General features: G+C 40.5%; 1 protein-coding gene across 2 annotated transcripts in view; it reads left to right on the top strand.

The window, feature by feature from the left end:
* Positions 1-19,776: 19,776 nt before the first annotated feature.
* MYOM1 (myomesin 1) overlaps positions 19,777-24,356 on the top strand; it is a 75,426-nt gene continuing 70,846 nt past the window's right edge. For both annotated transcript variants that reach the window (XM_077784125.1, XM_021551514.3), the window contains exons 1-2: positions 19,777-19,915; positions 23,440-23,930. In XM_077784125.1, the coding sequence (XP_077640251.1) occupies positions 23,503-23,930 (428 nt within the window). In that variant the 5' untranslated portion in view covers positions 19,777-19,915; positions 23,440-23,502. The remainder of the gene's footprint in view (positions 19,916-23,439; positions 23,931-24,356) is intronic.

Raw genomic sequence — 24,356 nt, 5'->3', positions numbered from 1 at the left:
ATAAAGAGGAATATGGGATGAACAGAAACATCATCCAAAGAACAGTGACCACAGGTCAAAAATACAAACACCATCATATAACAAATAGATATCACAACCACTGTCTGCATGGCCTAATTTATAACTTTGCATTTGGTTCTACTTAATTTTTACAGTTTGCAACTGTATATGAAGTCATATAATCTGTGAAAGCAGTAAGAGATTATCCATTTTTTTGAGGGAAATTAACTTAACTGAGTGTCCAGGAGGTGTGGTCCCCCCATAAGCTCCTCTGGCAGAGAGCACAGCTCTGGAGGAACATCTTCTCTGCTCAGAAACTGCAGAGTCAAAACAAGCCTCTTGCAGTTTTCCCTGTCCCTGCTACTGCTGGCAGTATTTTTACCTATAGGGAATTGTGGTGGTTCCTGTCACATCTCCCACCTTTCCCTGGGCACTGGCAGGATGCCAGGCTGCCCACTTGGGATGGGTTTGATGTGTCCTAACAGGCAACTCCTGACCCTGAAGACATGAGTTTCTGCTGTAGAGTAGCTTCATCATGGAAGCTGAGGCAGGCATTCCTCTCATGATCCAGAAATGGGTCATTCCTTATGCTGGATACAAAAACCATCTTTGTTTCTTATGCTTCTAGAGTCCATTGCTTCCACAGCTGGAGTCAGTGGCAAAATTGATGTGTAATTTATCCAAGTTAGCCTTGATATGAGCAGAAATCAGAATATTTTTCTCTTTAAATGGATTTTATCCTACAATTAAATAAATAATACAATGACAGTGATTTTCTGTTTTCCTTCAAAAATTGGTACAGTACTAACTCAATGTTCATTTTTTGACCTATACTAAAATAATATTTTTGCTTATGTGAAATTGGAAAAATGGAAATAACAAGCAAAGCCTAAAATGTCAGTAAGGAATATGTAGGAAGACCTGTCAGAATAATCCTTCATACTTGGGATCTATGTATGGAGAGTCCTGGATATGAGCAGCTGTTGGGTTTAATATTTAACATAATGAGTAATACTTGATATATTGACTAACCACAGAGGACTTTGGCCTATGCTCTAAATCACCATAGTTGATTAACCTCTTACAATTTTTTTTTCTGAATAATTTCTTAGTGGGGAAAGATGAGCAAGCTTTTATTTTGAAATGTAGGGAGAAACTGACTCAGTAGATTTCAGGAATCTTTAAGAAATACATCAGTAATATTGGCTCATGAAGAGCAGTCCTGTTTCCAGAAAAAGATAATTAACCCGTTCCAAAAAAATACATTGTTTATTTGTAGCATTCTTCTCACTAAATCTCTTTCTACTGTATAAAAGTGCCATGAGTTCACTTTACAGTAGGTGAAACTGGAACACAAGTGAGCAAGACTACCATAAATGCTAAAGATGAGGTTTGGGAATGTAAAGGGATTGTCAGTAAGTTAGGTAGTTGTGGAGTCTACTTCCAACAGGATTTGGAAGTTTACACTATGACCTTCCAATATTTGCAAACCTAAGTAATTTTAGAATCTGCCTTAAAGTGACTTACCTGCTGCTTCCTCAGAGGTCCCTAAAAAAAGAAGTATTGCAAGGCTGCTTTTAAACCCAGTCTTGACTATACCTAGACTTAGGCTAATCCTTCTGGGTCAGTGACTCCTTTGTTTGTGTGCATAGTCTCATTGCAATAAATAAAGTATTAATGCAGCTACCAGGCTCTTCTCATGCCTGGCAGGCATCCTGCCCAGCTCTGTGGGGGCATGTCTGGGGAAGGCTCAGCCATCCTGGGCTCTCCTGGCCTCTGGCATCTCTGCATTTTGCATCTTCCATGTCTTTTCATGCTCTGTCATTATAAGGCTCTCCACTGCTGTGTTCTATACACTGCTTGGGAACTTCTCAGTCTCAACACCTTACTCTCTGCATGTAGGTTGTTATTTCCCGCATACATCAAATACAATTTCCCTCTATGGAAATGCTAGCAAAGTAATTCAGGCTGTCAGGGGTAGCCTAAAGACAATTAGATCAATTTACCAAGAAAGGTCTGCAGCCACCAAAATCCTGGCCATGTGGATGTAAAGAGTCACGATGTCACACCTCTTCATCAGTGTGTCTCCTCTGTGAAGATGCATTTTACTGGGAGAAGGTTCCTTTAGAGAACTGCATACTTTAATCAAGTTCATGTGTCATACAAATCCCCAGACAACTCAGTGGGACCTAGGGCACTCAAAGAATACAAGGAGAGCACCATACTCAAATTATTTACCTACTCTAACCATAAGTAATATTTAGTAATTTGTCTAATGCTTCTCAAATAATCAAAAATTATTTGTTTTTCCAAGAAGTGAAGTGGTTACTAGAGTAATTAAACAGTGCAATTCCAGTTTATTCTGGCATGTGGAAAGTGGGTATCACATCATGGTCTTGGTGGTGCCGTTCTTAAGGCATTCCTGGGGTTGGGAATTTGTCCCTGTGCTTCACTGACGTGATTATGTGCCTGTAAAGAAGAGGCGCTGTTACTTGCACCCGCACCGGAGCCTGGCAGCCGCCTTCTTACAGGTTCTGAGGAGACTGAGGATGATTCACTCACCTGGATTTCGGATTCCCACCTTGACCTGGACACGCTTGTGTCGCTGCACAGCGCTCGGAGCTGGGAGCCGGAGCCGGAGCCGGGAGCCGGAGCCGGGAACAGGAGCCGGAGCCGGGAGCCGGGAGACGGAGACGGAGCCGGGAGCCGGGAGACGGAGACGGAGCCGGGAGCCGGGAGCCGGGAGACGGAGACGGAGCCGGGAGCCGGAGCCGGGAGCCGGGAGCCGGAGCCGGAGCCGGGAGCCGGGAGCCGGAGCCGGAGCCGGAGCCGGGAGCCGGGAACAGGAGCCGGGAGCAGGAGCCGGGAGCCGGGAGCCGGGAGCCGGGAGCCGGAGCCGGGAGCCGGGAACAGGAGCCGGGAGCAGGAGCCGGGAGCCGGGAGCCGGGAGCCGGAGCCGGAGCCGGGAGCCGGGAACAGGAGCCGGGAGCAGGAGCCGGGAGCCGGGAGCCGGGAGCCGGGAGCCGGAGCCGGGAGCCGGGAACAGGAGCCGGGAGCAGGAGCCGGGAGCCGGGAGCCGGGAGCCGGAGCCGGAGCCGGAGCCGGAGCCGGGAGCCGGAGCCGGAGCCGGAGCCGGAGCCGGAGCCGGAGCCGGGAGCCGGAGCCGGAGCCGGAGCCGGGAGCCGGGAGCCGGAGCCGGGAGCCGGGAGCCGGGAGCCGGGAGCCGGGAGCCGGGAGCCGGAGCCGGAGCCGGGAGCCGGAGCCGGGAGCCGGGCCCGTACCGGCTTTCACCAGCAAGGGGAGCTCGGCATTTGGGTAGACCCGAGAGACAGCCCGGCTCCGCTACTGCCAGGGACAGGAGAGGGGGGACGCTGTGCAGTGACATCAAATCGGTGTGGAAATAAATCCTGCTGTAGGCTGCGGAAGGAAAGGGAAAGACCCGATAGGTGCCGCGAGCTCTGGCGTGAGGCTTGGGGCACTTCTGAGTTCCGCAAATCATAGAATAGAATTACTGAAAGGCAGGATGATTTGGGTTGGAAGGCACCTTGAAAGTTAATCATCTAGTTCCAAACGTCTTGCCATGGGCAGGGACACCTCCTGCTAGATCAGGTTGCTCAAACCCCTGGACAGCCTGGCCTTGAACACTTGCAGGGATGGGGCATCCATAAATTCTCTGGGCATCCTGTTCCAGCGCCTCACCATCCCCACAGGAAAGAATTTTTTCCTAATATCTAATATCTTCCTATTATCTGCCCTCTTTCAGTTTGAGGCCATCTCCCCTTGTCCTATCATCATGTGCCCATGCAAAAAATTAATCTCCAGCTCTCTCTTCTCCCTCTAGGATCTGGAAGGCTGCTATAAGTTGTCCCCAGAGGCTTCTCTAGGCTGAACAGTTCCAACTCTCTCAGCCTGTCTTCAAAAGAGAGGTGTTCCAGTCCTCACATCATTTTCTGAGGACCTCTGGATCTGCCCCAGCGTCTGCCCCTTGCCTTTCCTGGGCTGAGGGCCATAGAGCATTGCCAGTCACAAACATCTGCCCGCCTCTACCAAGGGAAATTGCTTGGTATTTTACAAAGTGAGGGCGTGCCTTGATATAGCTGCCCCTCTTTGCTCAGCTTCACTGCTGTTAATTGCTTTTTCCCAGTCATTGGAAACTTTAGAGAAGTGTCCCCAAGCTCTGGTTGCTTCAGAAGCTTTCCTGTGGGCTGGGTGTATCACAGCTGGTAAAACTTTATGAAACCTGACATTGCAGTTTTACATGTGATGAAACCCTGAGCAGTCTCTCTGGTTTTGGTACATGTAAAACCCTGAGCAGTCTCTCTGGTTTTGGTACATGTAAAACCCTGAGCAGTCTCTCTGGTTTTAGTACATGTAAAACCCTGAGCAGTCTCTCTGGTTTTGGTACATGTAAAACCCTGAGCAGTCTCTCTGGTTTTGGTACATGTAAAACCCTGAGCAGTCTCTCTGGTTTTGGTACATGTAAAACCCTGAGCAGTCTCTCTGGTTTTGGTACATGTAAAACCCTGAGCAGTCTCTCTGGTTTTGGTACATGTAAAACTGCAATGTCAGGTTTCATAAAGTTTTACCAGCTGTGATACACCCAGCCCACAGGAAAGCTTCTGAAGCAACCAGAGCTTGGGGACACTTCTCTAAAGTTTCCAATGACTGGGAAAAAGCAATTAACAGCAGTGAAGCCGGGCATCAGTGTGCTAATTTTATAGAAAGCTCAAATATTATTTTTCTAAGGTGGGAAAGCATTTTGTTCCAATCACAGTTACAAATGCAATAATAGATACAGCATCATAGTGATCAACAGTACCTATGGCAAATATATTTTCCATTTGTATAACAAAATTTTTCTCTCCTTGTTTGCAGCAGAGATACATTCTGTGGCAGTGTGAAGAGCCAGAGCTGACCTACCACTTGACTGAGGTTTGAGGTTTGGATCTAGGCTCAACCTAGAAGGAATTTTTTAATAAATATGAATTAAATAAAATATACAGGTGCTTGGAAAATATATGAAAACAAATATTCTAAAGTAGGTCAAGAGCTGGAAAAGAAATGCAGATTTGGAATGAGTTTGTTTCAAACCTGGAAGGCAATAGAGAGCTCATAGTTTATGAGCCATTTTTTTGTGAGAATTGATCTAGTGAGCTCATGACAGTACTGGAAAAACAAACAACTTGCAATGGAAAAATGAGTTAATTAACACAATAAATTAAACTGAGCTTCACAAAGCTCTGGTAAACCTTCCTTCTCTAGTCATGCTTCCTGGTTCAAGTATGCCTGAATATCCCACAGGAACATGTTAATTTTGATGTTAATGTTTAGAACATATTTGCTCCTTTGTGTAGCAGAGGAAAAGTAACTAGGATTTCAAAATATCAATGAAAAGCATAAATGCTTTAAAAATCAAATACTTGAATTTTTCCTATCTACATGCCTCTCCCATTATATGAACATTATATAGTCTGTATACACCCAGTACTCCATTGACTCCCTTTTGCCAGCTATGGAAGGATATAGGATTTTATTCTGTTGATGACCTGGGAAGGTATCTCGAAACCCGTTGTTTAGAGAGAAAGATTTTGTGCTTTTTAAAATGAAATCTCACTTTTAAAAGAAAAGTGTTAAGACTCTGCACATTTTACACATTAAAACATCCTTGAGACTAAAACCAGATAGTAATGAGAAATGGCTTGTGTAATTTGACTCAACTTCTTAATCTGGGGATAAGGGATAGAAAAATCATTTTTCAAATGCTCCACCCGAAATTATAATTTGACCCACAGCTTTGTGATAATAGTGAAAAGTAGCTGATTGCAAAAAAAAAAAAAGTGGTTTTCAGTCCCTCTAGATACTCCCATTTTAAAGGTAGTCTTCTTGTGTCTCATATTACAGAATAGCTGCTGACAGACCATGCTCCCCTGTGGCTGCACCCCAGAAAGCCTTCCTTGGGGTATCTGACAGATGTCAGATGTAATAAAATCCTTTTTCCCCATTTTCCTCCCCTTGTAACAATTTCAAAGAAGGAGAAGGACAAGCTCCCACTTTTCTGATGGGGAGTTCTGTAAGCCCTTTTTCAGCCAGCCCTCCTCCCATTAGATCCTGCTTGTCCAGTTCTCCCTGCTTTTTCTGGAGCTGCTGTAGGGGGGAACAGGGGACCCTGGCTTCCTTGCTGCAGGTTTGGTTTCCCATGCTCCTGCACCCTCCTGGAAAGTTACACCCTTGATAGGACAGAAAGTCCATGAACAGGGCCAGACTGCTGCTCACTTGAGCTTTTCCAGCAACCAGGCTTCTTCCTCTCTTTGTGAGCAACCCAACAGCAAAAGAAACCCCTAACTGCTCCACCAGGAATTTCTGGAGATTATCAGCAGCTGTTTTTAAGCCCCTAGCAGTCATTATGCAGCTGCACTTGGTTGTGAGTTGCTGCTGGCATGAGCAGAAGGAAGGGACAGATACCCTCTAATTTACCCTGCCAGCTACTGAAGCAGCCTCTGGAGAACACTAATGACACAGTAGGAACTTACAGATGAGTAAGCAGGAAATCAGCCCTTCTTCAGGAAACCAGTAATACATTTTTCAGGATTGCACTCAAACATGCTCCCAGACACTGGCTGACAATTCAGCTGTCTGCCCACCATTGATGTCAGAGCTGGACACACCCTTCCCCTCCGAAACCTGAAACACAGGACTTCTTAGTTAATAGGAAATGTCAAGCACTCTGGTGCACTTAATAAAGTAACATTTTTTTATACAAGCAAAATGAGAGAAATCAGATATCAGCTGGAAAAAAAATTCCATAGTGTATTTTCTTTTAGTTACACTTTCAACTTGCAGAAGTAATCAAGGTGTGTCTGGCTGGTTTGATGAAAATTGTTTCTCCATTATATGTAAAAAAGTACAATAAAATACTAGTAAAATATTTTAAAATTATGTGTGTGTGGTCCCAATTTTTTGCCATTTCCCCCCAGTGTAGAAATCACAAGGATTTTTCTGGAGCTTTCAAGAAGTTCAGCCTCTGCAAGCTAAATACCCTAAAACTTTAATTCACAAAATGGCAGAATGTGAAAATACGCTTCAATTGTTCATTTTGATCTCTCCCAGATAGCTACTTCAATTTTCTTTGGGCTTTGGCCAGAAGGAAAAGTGATGTTTAAATAAATGTTTTTTTTGCAACAGAAGTGTTGCTAGACTTCAAAGAACTGCCAGGAGGTGATAAATGGACATCAGATGGGCTCCAATTTGGACCATCTCATAGAAAATAAGACCCATCTACTAAACAAATGCTTCCCCTCTGTTTTTGCATGTGGCTATAAGTAGTAAACAAAGATATGCCTCATATATTTTGCTGTGCACATTTAGTCCTTGGGTTGGTATCAGCTTTTTAAGACAGTGAATCACATGAACTCCAGGCTCCACATACTTTTAAATTTATCTGGTAACTCTGAATGTTGTGGGTCTGTATCTCTGTTCTAAGTATTCCTAGGAAGATTATGCTCTTATCTATAGGAATGTTTCTAATTAATCCAAAGTGTGGGTGTCTGAAGAGAAGATAATTCTAGAGGCTATCTCCCTGGCACTGTTTTTCTCTTGCTGAAGATTAGGAATCATCTCCATTGGTGTTAGCAGTGTTACAGGCCATGCAAAGCAGCACCTCTTGTGATAAAGAGATTGTACTGCCGCTATGCTAGCAGGCATTTCAGGATCCTGTACCATGTGTGCCCATCCCTAAGGAGTGCAGACCTCTGTGTGTAGCTTTCTGAATAACTTATCTGTCAGTTTAACACACAGAGGATGCTGAAGGAACCATGACTACAAGAAGTTCAGAAGCAGAGAGTACCTGGACAAAAGAGACTTTTCTGCTCCACTGTCAGCTTCTTACCAGCAACAGTGAGATCAGCTAGTAAGAACACATGTTGACAAGGATTTTATAATACATTTTTCAGAACAATTTAAAGACCCATGGAAAGATAAAACTCAAGACGCCAGTATCACTGCATCTTCTTGAACAGGAGCAGCTAATGTTAATCACGGGACTATTTGTGTTGGAGGACACTAGAACTAAAGACATCCTGTGACAAAAGTGTGGAATTATTAATGCCAGAACCCAGGCAGGTTTCAAATGGCTGCTACATTTATAAGGTGAGCAGGAGAAACCCAGGCAAAGCTTGAGGGCAGTAGCTTTCCAGTTATTGCAGAGAATTAGGTTGCAAAGTCAATACTTCATAGGGGTGGTACCTCTATGAAGTACACCTATGACACTTCATAGGGGTGGCACCTGCCCTACTAAGTAAACTCTGAGAGAAACCATTTTCAAACTAAGAGATAGGCATGCAGCAGCAAAGTGGTCATGACTCAAAAATTTTAAATACCAAATAGTTTGCACTTGTGCTTTGGAAACAGATCTGTATTCATTGTACTACAGGAAAAGTAGGAGCCAGTTACAAAAGAAAATACAAAGGCAATTATGCAGCAGAATTCTAATGTTTGGAAATTTGACTCAGATGACTGGAGTCTAAAACACATTTCCAGAACTGTATTCTCTTCTCAGTTTTACACATATTTGGTTCTTACGTTGTTTCCCCTTGTTGCTCCACCTCCATGGGCAGACTGAAGTCAGGGATCACAGAGTGAAAAAAGGCAAGGGAGAGTATAACCCCTTCTATGCTCAGATTCATGCCAGTGCCAGACCATTCCTTGAGACTGTTCAGATTTGTCAACCCTCAATCTGCTTGCCTAAGTTGGAACAATTGTGAATGAACCTTTAGCTTCCCATGAACTTTAAGTCCACCTTAATGAAAAGGTGGCTGCTAAATTAAATGTATGTGCAGCTCACCCAGTGAGTGTAGTTCCTAAACACCCTGAGTGCAGGAATTACATCTGAAACAGTAATGCCCTGATATACAGGTCTTTCTTCCTTGAATTATTTTGGGATTCTCAAGATATGTTTTTCCCAGGCAATTGCTTTTCCAAAGTAAAATTATTTGAATTGCAAAATAGATTATTGCAAGCTTGTTTTAAGAACTTGTGCTGAGAAGGGATTGAAACTAGAGAGCTTTTTGAATTGTATAGCTGCTTTCAGCTCATTACTTTTAAATTATTTTCAGTGAAATAATATTATACTTGTATCTGACACCTATAAAGAAAAGCTAAAAACAAATAAAGCATTACCATGTTTGCTAGAGATTGTGAATATCAATACTGCTTTCAGCAGTTTTCACTGATCTATGCAAATAACCATGTGGTTGATTAGCTAGTCTGAGCTTGCATTCAGAATACTGAACCATGATCTATTAGTTATACACATAATTCAGAGATGCAGTGCTCTGAAAATTAATGTTCTTCAGCAATTTTAGTGAACAGATAGAAATTTTAAAATGCCTGGTTTTGCAACAGCCCTGCATTTTCACAGTGTGCAATATCTCTCCAGCTCAATGCTTTCAGTGTTGAATAAGGCAAATACAGATTGCCTGTCTCTAGCATTGATGAGTGTTATCGGTGTCTTTTCCTTGCCTCTGTCCAGTGTGAAGATAATGTTCTTTCATGTGGGTCATTAAACTTCTGAAACAACTTCAGCTTCATATGTAGATCTTTCAGAAACTTTGGAAAGAAAATTTACTTCTTCTGAGGCCCACGTCCTTTATCTGGACATGCAGCTAAAGACTTAACCATGTTTCTGGACATCATATTCGTGATCATATCAAATGTTTGTCACTCTGTAAGCCCTCATGGCAATCTGACAGTGATGTAGCACTAACCCTTCCATGTGGTATGTTCAGAGATCATCCAGATGTCAAGGTTTGCCTTCTTAGGAAAAACCTCCTCTTTGGTGACAGCACAAAACTGAATGCAGGGAAACCTGTTCTCAGCAGCTTTCACCAGCTGCACTCCTTTAATGCTGCCAGCCCATTGACTTGAGCTCTGTCCCAGTTTTCCAGGGTAAGGCAAATTTTGAAAAGCAGGATGTGAGAACATAAGGATGGGAGATGGAAAATTGAGCAAGTAGGTTGCAATGTCAAAATACCTTTTAAATCATCTTTAGAGCCTGTCACTGTCAAAAATCAGCCCTTGAATTGAAGGAAAGCTTTGCAACCACAGTTAGATACTGGAAACTTGTGCAATGGAGCACAAAAATTTTGCTTTGTGTCACGGATAAACTACTGACTCCAGGGCTGGGTTTGATGCTAACAGCTCTGAAAGAGTAAAGAAAATAGTAAAATACAGCTGAAACTGCACTGGTTAAACTGCAGAGATTTTTTAAAACAAATCTGCCATCAGATCTCCAAATGGTCTGTTGTTAGTCTTCCACAGCTTTTAGAATACTGACAGACAGCCTGTAGGCATTGGAGAATCTGGAGGAGTTTAAACACTAGACTGTAGAGCCACAAACATGTCACAGTGTATTAAAAAGAAAAATGGCAAATCAAAGTAGGATTCTGGAGGAGAGCCCCCAGATTTGTGAGGATGTATGGATGATACTCCAGTCTCCCAGCTGTTAAACAAGGCAAGGGCTAGCACAGGTTGCCCAGCGAGGTTGTGCTCTCCCCATGGCTGGAGGTTTTGAAGACTCAATTCAATAATGCTGTGAACAGTCTCACAGTTGACCCTGCTTTCAATTAGAGGGTCAACAAGAGACCACCTAGGTCCCTTCCAACCTTAATTATTTTGTGATTTTTGTGATTCTCATTGTAGATCCAAATTACCTTTTAGATGTGCTGTTCTGTCTGTTGATAGTAATTACCAGAAATTGTTAGCTGGACTAGCAGTATGAAAATGGAAATGTAAAACAGTATGCAAATTTCTACAAATGAAAGGCAATTTAGACAGAAATAATTGCAAATGGAGTGATGACAGCAAAATGATGAGACACTTGTTCTCTGTCACCAGCAATCCCATCAGTGAAAATATATGGCAAATTTCTGAAGTCTTTCACTTATTCAGAGGCTTAATTGCTTAATCATTTTCCTAGAGGGATTTTTTTTCTGCTTAAGATCAATAATGACTTTCCTGGCAACTGAAAATTGTTCCAAGTGCAAAAATGCAAACCAATTAAATTAATAATCCCTCTTTTATTTTACTTCAGACATACCAACCAGAGTAGCTGAAAAGGTTGGTCTTATACTGCTGCACACAATGCAGACTCATTGGAAAGAAGTGTGACTGTAAAGCACAATTGAAGTACAGCTAGATTTGTTGCATTGTTTGAAATAGTAATTCCCCATGGTGTAAAGAAAATTTAGAAATCAATGCTTTGTGCAGTCAAGCAAGATCCTTTGAAGAGCAAAACACTCTTGGAGAAGAGAAGAAAAAGAGAAAAAATGAATAGAAGAACACAGAATAACAAGACCAACAGTTATATAAAAGAAAACCAAAGACTTTCTGATTCTTATGCCATGGGCACCATGCAGCTGTGGTGGTTACAGACTGGAAAAATCTCCCAGATTCCTATGGTTTATAAAGGGGGCAGTACCAAATTACCAAGATGGCCAGCAAAATGGGGGTGTTTTGCCAGAAACATTGGGTGAAGGTTTTCCTTGGAAAGCAGAAAAGAACAGGAAGTTAATCACACTCTCAAGGTTATATTTTTTTTCACGTGGGGGATGTTTTTGTCTCAACCTACTTTCAATGCTTGACAAATCTGTGAGAGCCTCCAGCAGGGTTTTTCCAGTCTACATTTACTTAATACTTCAGAAGAGCCAGTGGCTGCAAGAACAGGCATGAAGAAAAGCAGTTTTTCCTTTTGCAAACCCTTATATTGAAGATGGGCTTCAATCAAGAGTCCACATGAAATTCTATGTCTCTTAGACTGATATTTGATGGCTTTGAAGAAAAGACTATTTGCTTAAAATAAATTAAATTTTTATTTGCAATCTCCTTGCCTTTTTCTCAGTATGGTAAGAAAATAATTTGTTATGGGGAAAAATCAAGAACTTTTTTCTTTAAATATTCATAACATGGCTAAAACACCCAACTAAATAAACAGCTTATCTTTCAATGGAAAGGGATCCAATTTAAAACATATAAGGAAAGACAGTTCAGCTGATATGGTCATGACAGGTACTACATAGAAAAGTTGTGACACAAGAAAATTAGATCTGGTGAAAAATCCAAGGTTATAAGTAACAGTTAAATAAATTAATGTTTAGAATATAAAACAACTGGAAGATATGAATACAATATCTTAATTTCTTTGAAAGCACATCAGCATATGAAAGATTTTTGACAAATTACTTTAGATGTGAAGCTTGAATCTTGTAGCTCTCCAGCTCCCACAGCTCTACTATGATTTATGCAAAGCAACAGCAATCATCACCAGAGTCAGGGGGAAAAAAGAGAGCAAGAGAATGTTTTCCCCTCTTGATTTACATATTCTGAAAAAATTCTGCATATGCCTGTCAAAAGCACATATAAAATCTTTGTGCAGTTTAAACAGAGATCGAGTAGTGACAAAGTGTGGAAGAGATTCAAAGTAGCTGCTGTGAAACAGTACAAGGATTTTTAATAGAAGGATTTTTAGGTCAAATGGGCAATGCTTTGTTTTAAACATCCATTTCAAATGACTCAGTCAAGTGCCAAATGAAAAATACTGTGGATGAAAAACTGAGTTTGCAGAATAGGCTAGGCTGTACATTCAGCAGTGCTAGAGCCTCTGCTTTGCACACCAAAATGGCCCCTATATCACTTGTTTCTGCCATATTATGTCATTTCTCTGCCTTTTAGGTTCTTATGAAAGGTCTCAGAAACTGAGCTCCTGGGACAGAATCATAGAATGGCTTGGGCTGGAAGGGACCTTACAGATAATCTCATTCCAGCACCCCTGCCATGGGCAGGGACAACTTTCCACTAGACCAGGTCACTCAAAGTGCCATCCAACCTGGCCATGAGCACTCCAAGGAATGGGGCGGCCACAATTTCCCTGGGCAACCTGTTCTGGTGCATCACCATCCTCACAGTGAAGAATTTCTTTCTAATTCCCAATTTAAACTTGCCTTCCTTCACTTTAAAACCATTCCCCCTTGTCCTGCCAGTACAAACCCTGGTAAAAAGTTCCTCTCCAGCTGAGCTGTAGACCCCCTTTAGGTACTGGAAGGCTGCTCTAAGGTCTCCCGAGAGCTTTCTCTTCTCCAGGCTGAATCTCTCCAGCTCTCTTAGCCTGTCTTCAGAGGAGAGGTGCTCCTCCTCTCTCGTCATCTTTGTGTCCTTGCTCTGGACCACATGTCCATGTTCTTCTTATGTTTGAGACCTCAGACCTGGATGCAGCACTCCAAGTCTCATACAGCAGAGAATATTAACTCTATATGTATATGATCACATAAAACATGCCAAATATCATGGCTATTTTTTCCATGTTTTTTTTTTTTTCCTCAAGTGCTGGAGAGCAACATCAGCATGCAGTGTGGTGTTTTGAATTGAAAATTTGTAGATGAAAAGTAAGCAAGAGTTTTTAAAAATAGCGCATGAGTGAGGGAGAAGGTGATCAGTGTGCCTCCACATTAAATTGATGTGGTCATGCTCTTTCCTGTGAGAAGTGGTAGAAATACAAACACAAATAAGAGAAATAATCAGACACAGGGACAGAAATAAGTCTGCATAAGCACAACATTGACTTAATAGTTCACTGCTAAGTGTTTTCATTAGAAGGCTGGGCTTTCTTACTATGCCCATTATGCCTCATTTTAAAGCATCATCTGGGTTTTAACAGAGCCTTGATGACTTCAAGCTCTTGTGCTAAAAAATATTAATGAAATGCCCACACAGACATTGTCTAGAGATATATATGGAGGAGATTTATATTAACTAGTTCATTTGGACTAGCTATATAGTGCTAAGATCAGGTTTGGCTGAAAAACTCACCCCAAACTCATTAGCTCAGTAAATATGAGGTGAAAGAGTCCTGTGCTGAGCTTTGAATTGTCAAAGCTACTCCATCACTAACGTTGGATTTAGTTAATTAAATGTCTCATGGATAAATCTCCCTATTAGACCTGTTATCAGGGGGATAAAAGGTGCTCTGCTTTCTGAGCCAGCTGCTTGAGTAGGCAGAGAAGGATATTTTAATAGCTGACTTTCACCCCCCACCTGGCCCTTCCCTGCCTGTAAGTTGCTCTTGGTACCTTTTTCTAGTTCCACTACCTGCAGAGATTTCTCACTCTGGCAGTGAATCCACAGCTGCTTTTCCTTGGCAGCCCCAGCAACCAGTGAGGTTTTGGGCACATCTGGTGCCCATTTGGTACATGTATTCCTCTCAACATCCCTGCAGTTTGCTTAGTACTGAAAAGAGGTGTAAATCACTCACCCAGATGTCATTGCATTTCACTGGTGGAATACACAGGCACAGTACTTTGGAGGAGCACTTCTAAAATTTATTGTAGCTAAATGATCTGGAGGAGATAGATTTGCTACTTTAGGATTCATATTTTGCTGCTGTTGTTTAACCTTACACTGAATTATGAGGGTTTCTTTGGGTATAAAGATGCTGGGTTGTCAATGGCAATCATGAGAAATGAGGCAGGGGTCCTCTACTTCCTTCCAGTCACTAAGGGGAGAAGGCTGCTGCCACTTTGCTGGTGTGTCCAGCTGAGGGGTTGTTCAGTGGGAAGGGCAGGGATGTGCTAACAAGACATTCACAGTTTCTGCTAGAAAGCCAGTGTCGCTATAGGACACGTGAAAGCACGATGCGAGCCACCTGCTATTTGCAAGGTAAAGAAGAAAGTTTATTCTCTCAGTCCAACTTTTATGCTTTCCCAAAGGTGACATTAGATTGGAGAGTGAATGGGCCACCTCTCCAAAGACATTGTACAAACCACTAGTACATCAAGTTTCTCCACCCCCATAAAAGAATGCAAAACAATATGTTGTTTATAGAAATTGTGTGGGAAAGTTCTCCAACAGAATGTAAACTCAGAAGGCTTTAGAAAATCTTAAGAATCAGGGCGACAAGCCAGGAACAAGCTATAGCAAGAAAAAGACAAATGAGGAACTAGAAATATTCAACAGTTGATAAGCAAATCCCAGTTGATTTTCAGGAAGTCAGTAAAGGCTGAACTATCATCTGTAGGTATAGTGTTATACTGAATTCTAGAATTTTACTGTAAACAGCTATGTAATTTTTTTTTTTTTTTAATAAAGGGCTTTGTTAAGCCACCACAACTTCTCCTATAAGTCACTTGAGCTATAAGATAATAAACTAGTTAAGCAACAGAGGTTAAGGTGAAACATCCCCTGGAAAGGATATTGAAAACCTGTCCACTTTGATTTCTTGATTGTTTTCCTGACTATCCAATACTAACCATCATCAGACAGAAAACCAATCTTGCCCTCCAATCTTTGAAGCATCTTATTTTAGTTCATGCCAGTCCCTTTTGTTGAGTCTCCAAACTTAAAGTTGTTCAGAAAGGAAAAAAGACCTTGTCCTACAGCATGGATGGAGAAACCAGAGTATTGGCCCATTACATAAAAATCAGGATTAATCCATTTCAGAGTTAAACATACAGCTGCCTTTGTGAAATATAACTGCACTGAAGTCTGAAGTCACCAGCTATAGCAGATTTTTTAAGTTACTGAAAAAAACTATTCAAATAATTTGATTAACTCTGAATATTTGTGAAGTCCTGGTGGGTTTGGCAATTGTCTCGTAATCAATTGGTGTTTGGACTATGCTGTTTATGTTTGAATGACTTCATTTAAAGTTAAATCACACCTGGGAAATAATCACCAAAATTATCTTTGACCTGCATGTCCACCCATCAGATCCTAATCTCAGTTCCTTCTGTTCTTCAGTGTACCTCCTTAATTTCTTTAAATACTAAACAGTCTAATGTTCACCTCTTTGTCTTGATCAGGTTGTTTTGCATTCACCACCAATTTCTAGAAAACTTTCTTACTCATGATTGATGTTTGAAATTTGAAGGTCTTTCCTGTGGGGAGTGTTGAATAAAGCAATGTATGAATTTCTGATGCAAATACTTCTCAAAACTTTGTTCAATTGTTTGAGCCTAATTGTTATATCAGACATAATTTCCAAGGGTGATGGCTAAAGAGCTAAAACTATTTGTTTCTTCTATTAAGACATAGCCACTATCCTTTTAAAATAAACATTTGATTAATTCAAAAGTATTTCATCAATTAATGTGAGGACAAAAAAAAAAAAGAAAGAAAAATGTGCTTGTGTAGTGGATACATTTGTGTTGGCTGTGCCTGAATGATTGTGGAAATGATTATTGTAATATCTGAAGCAATTGCTTTGTATTATTGCAATAGTAGTTTACACTGCAGTAAAATGATATCTACAGATTGTTTTCTTTATAATGACATACTTCAGTTACATGGGCTATGGATAACAGAAATGGGGCTGACAATCACTATAAAGTCACTGGTTTTAGTGCTCCCCCAGGGGCCACTGGAGCTCCCCACAGGCTCTATCAGGACCTGGCAGTCAGTGCCCATCCCACTGCCCCAGTCCCAGACACTGGGCACCTCTGTTTGGTCAGTATCCTGCCTAAACTATTTAACTCATATTTTGAAGTATATTACCTGCTTCTAAAAGCTGCATGCCTAAGTGGCAGGAGCTCAGATATTGTGCCTCAGTCAAGTTTTCTGGGTTTGAGTTATCTGCAGTTGCAGATAACAGTTACCAGGTACAGCTCTGGTCCTTCAGCAATCATGTGTCAAGGTGTTTTGGCCAGTCTTTCCAAGGTACAAAGCAAAATACAACAATGATATTAACAACTATCCATCATTATTGGAATAAAGGTATTGAAAAATCTGTGATGTTTAGGAAAGAATGATAAAATGTGGGAGGACATTTGACAACCATCTGTTTTGATATGAAAGTTAAGATGACAGGAGATACTAGGGATTAAAAAAAAAATCTAAGTGCCAAAAGCACTTACTTAAAGAAATTATAATAATTTTCTTTTGGAATAATCTGCTATATGCTCTTGAGGTAAGGTTTTATTATGGACAGAAACCTTTTTAATGTTACAAAGGAAAAGAAATGCTGTTAGCAGGAACATTTTTATGTGACATTTCCAGTTCCAGAGAGACGCTGCAGAATAAATGTTGCTAATAATGGTAAGGCAAATATTTCTCTATGATGAAAAATTGATCTAGGCACCAGCAGTCAATAGTTTGAGAGGATTTGGAAAAATTTCTACCCATATCAAGGAGACAGTGGTCTTGTACTTCGTTCTTCAGGTGTGAGCCCAGACACTCAAGCTGTTGTAGGCTGCAGTCAGATCCTTCTGTTAAAAGGTTGACTCCTTGTTAAATATATGAGCTGAGAGTGATGCAGAGAATCAACAGAAGCCTGGATATTAATATCTTCTTATGGGTGAAGGTAGGGAACACAGACCTCCCTTCCCTTCAGTGGGTTATGAATATGCCTAGTTGGAGTATAATGGACAATAGCAGATCTTCCTAAAGCAATTTTTCTTCTTGATAAAAATCAATTCAGAAAACTAGACCCAAGTTTGAAAGCAAACTCCAGAAGACAACCCACATGCTCAAAGCCTCTGTTCTCCAAAAATTGTTTTGCTAGATTTATTTAAGATTAAACTCAAATGAAAGAGATGGACTGGGATGATGTGGAATTTGACTTATGCCCACAGCTACAGGATGCTATAACTCTCAAAACTTCAGGTGACAGTCTGGAAAGGTTTTTGTTTTGTCATGTTGGGCTCTAAATTAATATAATATAAATTAATGAATATCTTTACCATACAGAAAAACAAACTGGTCTCTAGCACTATGTAGTTCTAATTAGGAGAAGACAGAACTAGTATTTCCTAAGGGTGTCTCTCCCAAGCCCAATGTAACTAAATACATGTGGATATAGAATGCTGCAGGGATTCTGAGGCTTGCAGAGCTCCAAGTGATTTAAAATATGTACTTTGATACTCAAATAGGAGTTCAGTGATTTGAAATTAGCTGTGGATATTATCTCATAATAAAGCTAGATCTGAAATTGTGTAAATTTAAGGGGCAAAATAATACTAAATATTTTGCTGTTACACTATATCTCCATTTTATTTACAGAATAAATGGAGGCAGCACAGAATTTGACAACTGTATTGGACTTCATAGTGCCATTGTGCCTTACAAAAATACTGAAAATGTTGTTCAGATTTTTATCCCCCACATGTGAGCTGTACAGATTGTCTTGCAATTAAAGCAGAGAAGTGTGATATTTAATTGCTTTCATTTCTCTCCATTTTCTTGTATTCTTAAAAAGCAATTTGCCTGTCATTAAGACTTCTACAATATCAGTGCAAATGACCCATGGTGAAGGAATGGATCAGGGTTTGTACTTCAATCCAGGAGTATGTCCCCTGAGGCTCCATCTACTCTAACTAAAAATATACATTATAGCCTGGAACCTATAGCTCAGTGGCGCTGCTCCTGGCACAGTATTCTGGGGGAAGAAAAGCTTGCATTAAGGTTCCCATTTTTCACTCTGACTGTTGCAGATTTGGGCAGTTTCCTGACCCACAATACAGTTTCTATGACTGCACAGCTTTTTGCTGGCCATGGTTTCTGTCCTCATGATCAAAAACCAAAAGCCCCTAAGTTTGGTGCACCTGAGCAGCTCCTGGTGTGGGAGGTAAAGAGGCTTCTGAACTTACTGCATGGTGGAGCATCAGGCAGGAGGCAGTGGCTCCCCAGGGAACAAGTAGCTAGTGGGGACAACGAAGGGATTGCATGTAGAATCAAGACAGTGAGGTGAAGAAGAAGGTACTGATGAACTATTGTAGAGAAAAGCCTGGGGTCCTCTAGCCTTATCCAGACCATCTTCTGGTGGTTACACCCATAAAGGGGACAGTGCTAGGAGAACAGGAGGATCTGGAAAGTTCTTGGTTGTGTTCTATGGCAAGTGTGAAAAGAAGCTATAGCAGAACTGAGAGGGTTAATGCAAATGAACAAAATAAAATGCACTCATCACTTTTATTTAAAGCTAAATTTACAGTGCAGAGATAAATTGTATTTACAATGAAGTCACACTGCATTCCTACTATTAGATCTCAGATGACAGAACTCATTCTGATGTAATATTCAGCCACACAGATTACTCATTTTCATGCCAGAATGCTGGGACCAAAATGGAAGAAGACAAGCCCATTTAATTATTCTTAGAGGTAATACTGCTTAATTTAGAAACAAAAAGTCAGATTTTAGAGCTGCATTGTTTATATCTACTTAAATGCCTCATGTGGTCATGTTCTTAATTTAGCATTTTATCTTAAAGAAGACGATAAAAAAGTAACACTGTCAACAGAACAAAGAAAATACATTTCCGTTCAAATGTAACTCATATGACTTTAGAGAGTCTTGATAGATTGTCTGTCATTAAGCTGAAATATTTATACTACCTGTACTGTGGTTTGGCATTAAAAAAAAGAACCAATAAAATGTTCAAATTCTTGTACCAGAGCAAAGGTCAACACAGGCATTGGTCTTTCCTAGTTTCTGGTTCATGACACAATTTTTTTTTTCTCTCCTACTAAATCTGATTTAACTAAGGAAAAAAAAAATCCTAGAAATAATTTTGAAGTGGAATGCTGATTTTATTCAGAATTTAGTGAGGATATTTTAAGGGGAGAACTCTGTATCTCCTTTAGTTTGAAGCTGCTGTCACCATGTCTTTGCACAGAGATAGTACAGGGTATCGGTATCTGTCTCTGTCTCTCTCCCTCTTCCATGCTATATTTATAGCATCCCCCTGGCCATAAAAGGTCTGGACTGGGGCTCTGACATTCCACTGACTGCAGGCATTATTTTTGTTCTGGACCTTGAAGTCCAGTCCTTACCCCTCGTCGTAACTACCTCTTTCTTTGCTGGCTTCATTGTTGCTGTATTTTTGTTCTATTCATCCGCTTCAGAGCTCTTCCATTTGCTGCCATTCATTTGGATCCTGGTAAGTGGTTTTTTTATGCCAGAAGGTTTTACATGTTCAATTATTTTTAATCTGAATCTGTAATGCCAAGTTGATAGTAGTTCCCTTTATTCTTCTTAGCTCAGCTGTTGAGGGATTTGTGGATGTGAATTGAAGACATCTGAAGGTTCAGCTGTGAACCTGAAAGAAAGTAGTGCAGGGGCCCTTTTATTTTCACTCAGCTATCTTTACATATTGTCACAGTACTCTCAAATGAAGCATGGGTTACTGAGATACAGGAGGAGTTTGTCATGTCATCCTGAGGGCTTAGAGAAGGTTTAAATAACATAAATATTTTCTTGTTGCTTAGGATCTTATCTTTGCTTACAAGAGTTTCTTTTTTTAAATCTATTTCACTATTTTCATTGATTGATGGAGTAGATCTTTAAAGAATTACACAGACTGATAAACAGCACTAGAGGTGAGGCCAGCTTCCTTTAATGTGTAGCTATGAACTATGGACAAGTAGAGAACTGTCTGCCTGCTCAGTAGTAATTTTAAATATTCAGTTCAATAGCTGATAAAATATAGTTCCAAAAACTGTGAATTCATCTAACTATGGCCACTAATGTTTTTGGGCTAAGCTCTGAAGTTGCCCTCACACTGAAGGGGCTGGTTGGTGCATGCAGACTATGTGGGTGCATGTATCATAGATAAAACTTAGGAGATGGGAGTCAGTCTGACAATCAGGCAGTGCTCCAGAGAGGAGAAAAGTCCCTGGAACTTTCTGAGTTACTTGTCATCTCCGATAGCATCACACTGCTGTATCTGATCAGACTAATGTAACCAGCTTATCCTGGCCTGTGAGCAATCCGTGATGTTTCAGAGGAAATATAAAACATAACACAGACTATGATAAAATGCCTGTTAAAGGAGTTTCCTTTTACATGATGTAAGTCAATGCTGGTCTTTGATTAGATCATTAGAGCTGACTTAGTTAGTGTTCAGTGCCTGCCTTGCTATAATAATCCTTACTTCTATCACAGACTTTTACTCCTGAGGACTGTGAGACAGTCAGTGAGATCTTTCATGTTTGGAAGAAAAATGTTTCCTTTTAACTTGTTCTTTTGGTCTGATAAAAAGTAAATTAAATGCCTTGTTTAACTTCTTAATGGGCAACACACACAGTGCTTCATACTTGTGGATCACCTTCCATGCTTTGAAGCCTGGAAGATTTTGGGCATGCCTGAGCTGAATGTCTGTTAGCATTGTGGCTGTTGTATGAATGATGCAGCCAGCCAACACTTCAAATAAAGCTGGTGAAGATGCACCATAGTACTCTGCAGAAGGAAAACAGGATGTTCTCATGTTCCTTTCCTTTCAGTGTGCAAGACAATATTCTTCTGTACACCTTAACCTTCCTAGGCAGTGATCACAATGACTTACAAGCCCTAAACCCAACTCTGCAGAGGTGGAAGAGGGAGACAACACAGAAAAATTAAGGAAAAAATCTTCTGAAACTAGGGAAATTAAGAGGAATTACATACTACCAGTAGCTTACTAAGTGAAATAAGTAACAACAGAAAATACTGACAGGTACTAGAAACAAGAATGCTAGACAGCATAATTGCATTCTTTTAGACTGACATGAAAAAATAACCAGCATTAGGAATAAGAGAGCTAAAAAAGAACATCAGCTTTTGCCATAGAGACCAATGGGCTAACACTCTTTCTCATTTCTCCTTCTTCCTCAGATAAAAATAAAGTAAGTGTATAATTTGGTCTCCTTGAAGTCTCATAGTTTCTGTTTGGTCAGGATATCAGCAATTTCTTTTACATAAAAAGTTTCTGAATAAATTTCTTCCTTGTTGACTTCCTGAAGCTAAAGTTATCCTACAAGGAGCATTTCCCTTGTGAGATCCCTGAAATATAAGAACATTTTGGTTTTGGTTTTCGTTTGGTTTGGGTTTTGTTTCTGGGGTTTTTGGTGTTTTGTTCTTTTTTTTTTTTATCCATAATTTGCCTTGGTGAGGGCAAATACCTCAGCAGCTTTCAAAGAGAATTGTTTGAAATTTGTTGACTTGCTTTCAGAACCAAATACTAAAGGAAAAGCCAAGGACTGAAATCTAGGGGGCATAAAGACCAGCAGGGGAAAAAAACCCCACAGAATAGCAGACTATTCTGAACTGGAAGGGACCCACAAGAATCATCAGCGACCAATTCCTGTCCCTGTGCAGGACAACCCAAATTGGATATCTATACTTTCATGAAGTCATGATTATCTTACAGTTCTGTAAATGTATTTTAAGTCCAAAAATTAAATAGTTTTTCATTAGTATGAAGAAATCATGAAGCAGAACAAATTTCCTACTGTTGTGATCAATTAAAAAAAAAAAAATACTCAAAGCAATAACAAACACCTCTCACTCTTGTTTTTTGATCTTCTTTAAATCCTTGTTAACACTTCCTTATTGTAGGTCATTTCTATTACTAATGAGAGACCTTTTCAGAGACAATCCTAGTAGCCATGTGAGCCTAAGAGAAAGAGAAAGAAAGGTTATCATATGGATTACTTGAAGCAAGCTTCCATGTCAAAGTAGAAAAATCAGTTATAACAATAGCAAAATAAAAATGCAAAGTAATGACTGAACTGCTGGTTTTAAAACAAACAAACAGACAAGGGAAATTCTTTCTGCACTCAACTTTCATCCCACTTTGAGAGGGGAACTACCTCTCACCTGATCAGAATTTGCACTACAAGTGACTAAAGATAATCAACTGATGATGTGCAAACTAGAATTAAATGGGTCTATCATCTGGACAAAGGGTCTTGGAAACCTTGAATATGATATTTTAGGTTAAAAGAAAAGGATTTGCATTGAGGAACATGATAATATTTTAACCATTGCATACAGGCTGGATCCCTGATTCAACTGTAAAAGAATAATGCATAATAAGCTCTTTTAAATTGAACCCTGGTATCATGTACAAAACAATTACTATAATGCACATTTAAAGAAAAACTGACTTCCTTCTCAATCTTAGTGTTTCAATTCACTGTTGTAATCATAAATGGAAGATTAAATTCAATCTGAAAATTGGATTACAAAAATAAATGAAATGTTCATATATTTTTGTTTCAGCTTTTATAGGCTCATTGGATTTGCTCTTGCCTTTAAAAATAATTCATTACTTTATTATCTCTATTGTAATTGAACAAAATTCTTTATACTATCTCTGAAGAAGCGAGGCACACAGACTTTCATTAGTTTGCAGTAATAAGTGAGCACATAAAACGTGAATAGTTTGCAGTAGCAGGGAACCAACTATAAATGAACAGACACAAGAGTGCAAAGGTTTCTGGTCATGATGGGTGACATGAGCATCTTGAAACTTGAATATGAACCTGTCTGAAAGTCTAAATCACATCATAAAAAGATAACTCTAAATTCATTGGAGTTGATTTTTCAAGTTCAGTGTTAGTTTGTGTGAAGTTGGGTTTATTTGTATGCTAACTCAGGAGTTTCCTTGACAGTAGTCCTTATGTTTGACCTATTCTTTTTCAGACATTATCCTGTTTTTATTTGCACTCAGAAAAGTGCAGCAAAACCCAAAATTCGAAGGCATCCATGATGTCTTTACCATTCTACCAAAGACACCACGAGCACTATGACCGTGCGTACCGCCACAAAGCGCTGTCGTCCACTGTGAGCCAGTACCAAAAGGAGACAAAGAGCAAATCTGCCCTCTATGCTCAAGGATCTGCTGCTTACGCCAGGGGCTCTGCTGCCTACCGCCACTCGTCTGCAGCAGGCTTCAGCCTTGAATCCTCAGCAGCTTACAGCCATGGCTCTTCAGCCCACGACCTGGAGTCGGCAGCCTACAGCTATGGATCCACAGCCTACGACCACTCTGCCGCGCAAAGCAAGAGATCTGCTGCCTACAGCCTTGACTCCGAGTCCCTCAGCACCAGCTCAGCTGCCTACAGCCACGCATCTGAATCCATCAACAAGCTGGCTGCAGCCTATCGGCTGGGATCTGAAGCCTACAGTTTTGGGTAAGATAATCCATCTTTGAAACAGCATCCTGGTAGAAAAATATCCAACCACCTCCCATTGAAAACAATGGCAAAACTCTCCTCCTCATCCACATAAAGTTTCTCTATAACATAAAATACATGAATGTATTTTCCTGGTCAGGTGTTTTCCCTTGGCTTTGGCAATGGGAAGGACTGTGGTCAGCTTAGTTTGTTGAACAAATCCATGAGTGATTCTTGGACTGTTGTAAGAATAGGATTGGAAATGCTGATGTGGCTGAATGCTGACATATTCACACTCCAGATGGTTAAGCATGAGCTGCCTCTCCTTCCAAGTTCTTTAGTCACGTTAATACAGCTGAATTTAATACGAAGAGTTGAGATAGCTTTGGATTGAGTCTGTCTCTTATCTGGCAAGGTTGGAGTAGTATAAGAACTCAAAGCTCT

The sequence above is a fragment of the Lonchura striata genome, chromosome 1 (genome assembly GCF_046129695.1).
Source record: "Lonchura striata isolate bLonStr1 chromosome 1, bLonStr1.mat, whole genome shotgun sequence".
Classification (NCBI taxonomy): Eukaryota; Metazoa; Chordata; class Aves; order Passeriformes; family Estrildidae; genus Lonchura; species Lonchura striata.
The sequence above is the reverse complement of the archived record's forward strand: the minus strand, read 5'-3'. Positions and strand labels throughout refer to the sequence as shown.